The sequence below is a fragment of the Colobus angolensis genome, unplaced genomic scaffold (assembly GCF_000951035.1).
Source record: "Colobus angolensis palliatus isolate OR3802 unplaced genomic scaffold, Cang.pa_1.0 Scaffold566, whole genome shotgun sequence".
Lineage (NCBI taxonomy): Eukaryota > Metazoa > Chordata > Mammalia > Primates > Cercopithecidae > Colobus > Colobus angolensis.
The window spans coordinates 962,432-968,431 of NW_012119221.1; the positions used below are offsets into that span (position 1 = coordinate 962,432).

Genomic DNA, 6,000 nt, shown 5'->3' on the forward strand with positions numbered 1-6,000 from the left:
TGATCCGCCCGTCTCGGCCTCCCAAAGTGCTGGGATTACAGGCTTGAGCCACCGCGCCCGGCCAGCATCTCACTTTTAATTAAGAAAAGTTAACTTTGCTAGAAATCCAAAATGTGAATGGGATGCTTTGTTTGTGTTCAAATATAACAATTACCTGCAGCCCCTGGCCATGGACCATCTGAAGTTGTTCTTGAATTTTTCTTAGTTCTTCTTGTTGCCGATGAATATTTGCTTCTATCATGCGTGTCCGTTGTTCCAACTGGTCTTTCAGATGTTGCATGGCTCCTAATTGAGCTGAAAACTGAAACTGAAGTACCACATATGGCAAAAGTACAAAATATTTTAGAATTACTTACTACTTATAATTGTGCAATGTGAAAAGTAAGCAGTGTAACATGAGTGAAGGATGCTAAGCTGATTATGCCCCTTAGTTCCTAATCCACCCATCTTTGCTCTGGTTTGTGATATTGGACCTGGACCTTCAACATATTTCTCCTTTGCCAGCAGGCACAAAGTTATCCACATCAGTAGGTGGTGCTGGAGGGACACTGCCAAGAAAGGTGCTCACCTTCTGGTTCTGGTGCTTTTCCTTCTTGCTCTTATGTTGGGAAGCCAACGGGAAGCTTCCCAGTTAGCCGTGTCAGCTCCCCGGCAGGTGGCTTTCCAGCAAGTCTCAATGACATCCTAGTGGACAGCTTCCCTGCAAGCTTTACCAGTACCCCAGCTGATGGCTTCCAGCTCTCTAGCTCTAATCTGCGGCATGTCAGTGAACTTCTCTATTACCCAGTTGCTAGAGCCACATCTGCCCCAAGAAGATCTGCATCTTAGCCTGGCATGGAGGGAGAGGAGGTTGGCAGCTTGGGGGGAGTCTTTTAAGTATGTTCCTTCCTTGGGTACTCTCCATCTGCCTTACAGAGTGGTTGCTCTCTGCATCTGCTATTTCAATATTCTTTTTTTGTTTGTTTGTTTGAGATAGGATCTCCCTCTGTCACCCAGGCTGTTGAGCAGCAGTGCGATCATGGCTCACTGCAGCCTTAACTTTCTGGGTTCAAGAGATCCTCCCAACTCAGCCTCCCCAGTGGCTGGAACCACAGGCATGCACCACCACACCTGGCTAATATAAAAATGTATTTTTTGGCCAGGTGCGGTGGCTCACATCTGTAATCCCAGCACTCTGGGAGGCTGAGGCAGGTGGATTACGAGGTCAGGAGATCGAGACCATCCTAGCTGACACAGTGAGACCCTGTCCCTACCAAAAAATACAAAAAAAATTAGCCGGGCGTGGTGGTGGTCGCTTGTAGTCCCAGCTGCTCTGGAGGCTGAGGCAGGTGAATGACATGAACCCGGGAGGCAGAGCTTGCAGTGAGCCGAGATCACGCCACTGCGCTCCAGCCTGGACAACAGAGCGAGACTCTGTCTCAAAATAAATAAATAAATAAAAATTTAAAAAATATATATATACATATAGTAGAAATAGGGTCTTGCTGTGTTGCCCATGCTGGTCTTGAACTCTCTGGCTCAAGCAGTCCTCCTCCTTCAGCCTTCCAAAGTGCTGAGAATATAGGCATGAGCCACCATACCTAGCCTTATTCCTATATTCTTTAGGTTCTCTTTACTTCTTTTAGGAGTTAATCTGTGTTACCGTTAATACTTTTTTATATCATTCCTGTTCAAATTTCTGGTATGCTTCTGGCTTCTGACTGGATATTGACTGATTACACATACACCCTGGATTTACAAGACCTGAGCTCATATTGTGGCTATCACTTACTGGAAAAAAATTTAACTTCTTTTTTTTTTTTGAGACAGAGTCACCCAGGCTTGAATGCAGTGGTGTGATCACGGCTCATTGCAGCCTCAACCACCCAGGCTCAAGCAATCCTCGCACTTCAGCCTCCCAAGGACTACAGGCATATGCCACCACGTCCGGCTAATTTTTTTTTTTTTTTTTAAGAGATGGGGTCTCACATGTTGCCCAGTCTGGTGTTGAACTCCTGAGCTCAGGCAATCCTCCCACAAGCCACCGTGCCCAGTCGTATTTAAACTTCTTAGCTTCATTTTTACCCCTTAACAAAGGAAAAAGTAGTTTGCACCTGGAGTTAATTTGTATCAATTTCTGTCATCCTTAGAATGTCCTGTATGTGTACATGAGTAGAATTACTCAAAAGTTGCAAAAATCTGACAGATAACCAATAACAACATTTTCACTTCTATCTTCAATGGAAACTACCCTCAGGTAAGTATAGTACATGGGCTTTTAAAGACTAGGCAAGTATGAATGAATAAACACATACATGAATGAAAATAAAATTATGTTTTCAATCTTATTTCTCTGTTTTGAGTCATGAGCAGCTCCTATTTTCTTCTGCTTATAATTTAGCCACATTTGGTGATTCATCTCTTAAGTCTATACAGGCTCTTTAATTATTCCCATGAATTTTCAGTACATGATACAGTGTAAGAGCAGGAAGAGTTTCTCTTTATTGGAAGGAAATCTGGCTTAAAGTAGCCTCTTACAGTGAACTGTATGTAAAAGCGAGAAATGTCCTTCCCATCCAAAGCTTTTTAACTCCATCTTGAATAGTTTGTATTAGGGATACTAAATTACATTTCAGAACACACAACTTTGATTTCAGAAATTAACAATAACCAGACCATATCATATATTAAATTATACTAGCTTGAGAAAATATAAATTAATTTAGTACCTCAACTCCCTCAAGCTTCTTTTTTTTTTTTTTTAATTAGTCAATGTGTTATAATTATGGCCAGGCATGGTGGCTCACAGCTGTAATCCCAGGACTCTGGGAGGCTGAGGTGGGCAGAATGCTTGAGTCCAGGAGTTTGAGACCAGCCTGGGCAACATGGTGAAACCCCGTCTTTATTGAAAATATAAAAATTAGCTGGGTGTGGTGGCATGCGCCCCTAGTCTCAGCTACTTGGGAGGCTGAGGAGGGAAGATCGCCTGAGCCCAGGAAGCAGAGGTTGCAGTAAGCCGAGATAGCGCCACTGCACTCCAGCCTGCGTGACAGGGTGAGGCGTTGTCTCAAAAAATTAAAAAATAAAAAAGTTAACATTTATATCATACAAATGTTATTTTATTATAACTAAAGTTATTTGTACCCTTGGACAAGCATTATATTGCTATCACTTAAAGGATTTCTATCAAGTACAAAAAGAAAATAGTAACAAACACAGAAGGCAGGATAACAGGAAGTAAAACCACAGAAATGAGGGAAAGCATTTGGCTTTATTAGTGAACAAAATGTGAGATATGAATGCTTACTAATATTTTTGACATAGTACATATCTTTTATTTCATGAAAATATTCCCATAAAATGTTAAGAAATGCTTTAGAATCCTGAGATTAAAAAATTAATAATATACAAAGTATGTATCTCCTACCATATATGTATAACTTAAATAACCATATAAGATAGAGTTTTTTTTTTTTTTTTTTTTTTGAGATGGAGTCTCACTCTTGTTGCCCAGGTAGGAGTGCAGTGGTGTGATCTCGGCTCACTACAACGTCCGCCTCCCGGGTTCAAGGGATTCTCCTGCCTCAGCCTCCCAAGTAGCTGGGATTACAGGCGCCTGCGACCACACCCGGCTGATATTTATATTTTTAGTAGAGACGGGGTTTCCCCAGGTTGGCCAGGCTGGTCTCGAACACCCTACCTCAGGTGATCCACCCACCTCAGCCTCCCAAAGTGCTGGGATTACAAGAGTGAGCCACCACGTCCGGCCCAGATAGAGCTATTTCTAAAAAAATACTGTTTTTACCTATTATTAAATATGATCATTCCTTGAAATCAAGACCTGCTAAGTTAAGGTATATTTAATGCCAAACAAAACAGAAAAGTTGAAGAAAAATACTATTTCTCCGTAGTATTTTTAATGTGTTTGAGGCACTGAAAGAGTACAGAGTCATAAATTACAAGTTGGGAAGTTAGGCTCCAAAGTAATGCAGCATCACTTTTGGAATTACTCCCCCCTTTTCTGGCTACTTTCCACTTTCAGGCCTCCTTCTGAACTTAGGCCAAGAAACAATTCTAGAAAGTTTTCCTTCACTTCCTCAGACTGCATTAAGGATTCACACAATGTGCTTACATATCAACTTATATACCTTCAGCACAGGCAATATAATGTGGAATTGTAGTTATCTGTCATTCCCTCTAGATGTAAGGTTTTTCAGTATAGATATTATATTTGTACTGCCAGCATCTGCAATGCCTGTTACACACAAGGAACTCAATAAATATCGAAAGAATGAATATACAAATAAAGTTACTCAATTCTTCCAATACTCATAGGAAGAACAAAATGCACAGCTACATTTCATCTTTAATATCTTTATGTCTATAGCGTTTCTCAATGAGGGAGTGTTATGGCATATTAAGCAAGACAATTCTTTGTTGTGCAAGACTGTCATGCATCCTGAAAGATAATTAGTATTCCTGGACCATGCTCACTAAGGGCCAGTAATACCCCACAATCATTATGACAATCAAAAATGTCCCCAGATATCCTAAATGGCCCCGGTTAAGATTCACTGCATCTGTAACTATAATTATATATGTGCGTGCATGTGTGTGTGTGTGTATGTGCTCCTACCTCGGCCTCCCAAGTAGCTGCGGTTACAGGTGCTTGCCAGCAAGCATGGATTTTTTTTTTTAATTACATTAACTTAAAAGCAATTTATCATTTTCAAATATGCAACTGAAACAAAAACCAAAAAATACCTGGGACATGCCTTGTGGAATTGGTAAATTTGTAGCTTGAGACATCACTGGCTGTGTTAATGATGAACCAACAGACTGGGAATTTATGGACTAGAGCAAAATAAAAAATAACACTGAAGTGATTCTCATTCCTATACATGAGTACTTCCAGCAGAAATATCAATATGATATTCATATTAATAAACTTACCATTTGCCTCATATTTTTGTTAGCTGAATACAGCTATGTCTTCCCGTCTATACAGGAAAGGCCTGTTCCCTATCTATATTTTATTTTCCAAGGAACTTCCTATAGTACACCTTGAACAAGCTCTCAATAAAAGCTGGCCAGACTTAAGACAATTGGTATTTGAACTCAGACATAAAACAGCTATCAATTATGAGCTTTCCACAATTAAAAAAAAAAAAAACTAACATTTTACTTGAAAAATAATTGAAAGGACTGATACATATGACAACCACTTCACACAAAAAAAGGAAGTCTTGAGCGTCACATATCAGTAACTATTTCGATCTTTACAAAGAGGGGTAACAAATCAATGAATTTCTGAAGATTTAGATCATTTTTTCCCCTCTTAATATCTTTATTCAGAAGAATATCCACTAAAGAGCTTACCTGACTACTAAATGATGACCTTCTTTGCACCATCTTCTCATGAGCTGGTAAATGCTGCCTGGGCGGAGTGCTCGTATCTGTCGGGATCTTGGTTGGTGTTGCTGAAGTCATTCAACAAAATTAGAAGAGCATTAGTACTTTGTAAAACATACTTTTTAAAGATTAATCTCAAAATGCATTTCAGTTAATAAAATGGCTTTTGAATTATTTTTCCAAACCATTCAATGAAAGTGAACTCCATGACAGATGATTTAATGTAGTTACTTCTTTTTATGAGCACAAAGAAAATATTTTAAATAGGAAAACTTTAAATACAAAAAGTTACTAATTTAATGACAATTATATAAGTCTTCATAAAGAGAAGACAAAAAACTTTCAAAAAGCAAACCTAAGAACACTTACTGGCCCTACAGTAAAAAACACAATAAATAGTTGCTTTTTTTTTTTTTTGAGACGGAGTCTCACTGTGTCGCCTGGGCTGGAGTGCAGTGGCTGGATCTCAGCTCACTGCAAGCTCCGCTGCCTCCCAGGTTCACGCCATTCTCTCGCCTCAGCCTCCCAAGTAGCTGGGACTACAGGCGCCCGCTACCTCGCCCGGCTAGCTTTTTGTATTTTTTAGTAGAGATGGAGTTTCACCATGTT

At 39.9% G+C, this 6,000-nt stretch overlaps 1 protein-coding gene across 2 annotated transcripts in view; it reads right to left on the bottom strand.

The window, feature by feature from the left end:
- Positions 1-6,000, bottom strand: part of CLOCK (clock circadian regulator) — a 121,893-nt gene that overhangs the window by 17,212 nt on the left and 98,681 nt on the right. For both annotated transcript variants that reach the window (XM_011961707.1, XM_011961708.1), the window contains 3 exons: positions 5,359-5,459; positions 4,744-4,833; positions 155-307 (listed from right to left, as the gene is read on the bottom strand). In XM_011961707.1, coding sequence (XP_011817097.1) covers positions 155-307; positions 4,744-4,833; positions 5,359-5,459 — 344 coding nt within the window. The remainder of the gene's footprint in view (positions 1-154; positions 308-4,743; positions 4,834-5,358; positions 5,460-6,000) is intronic.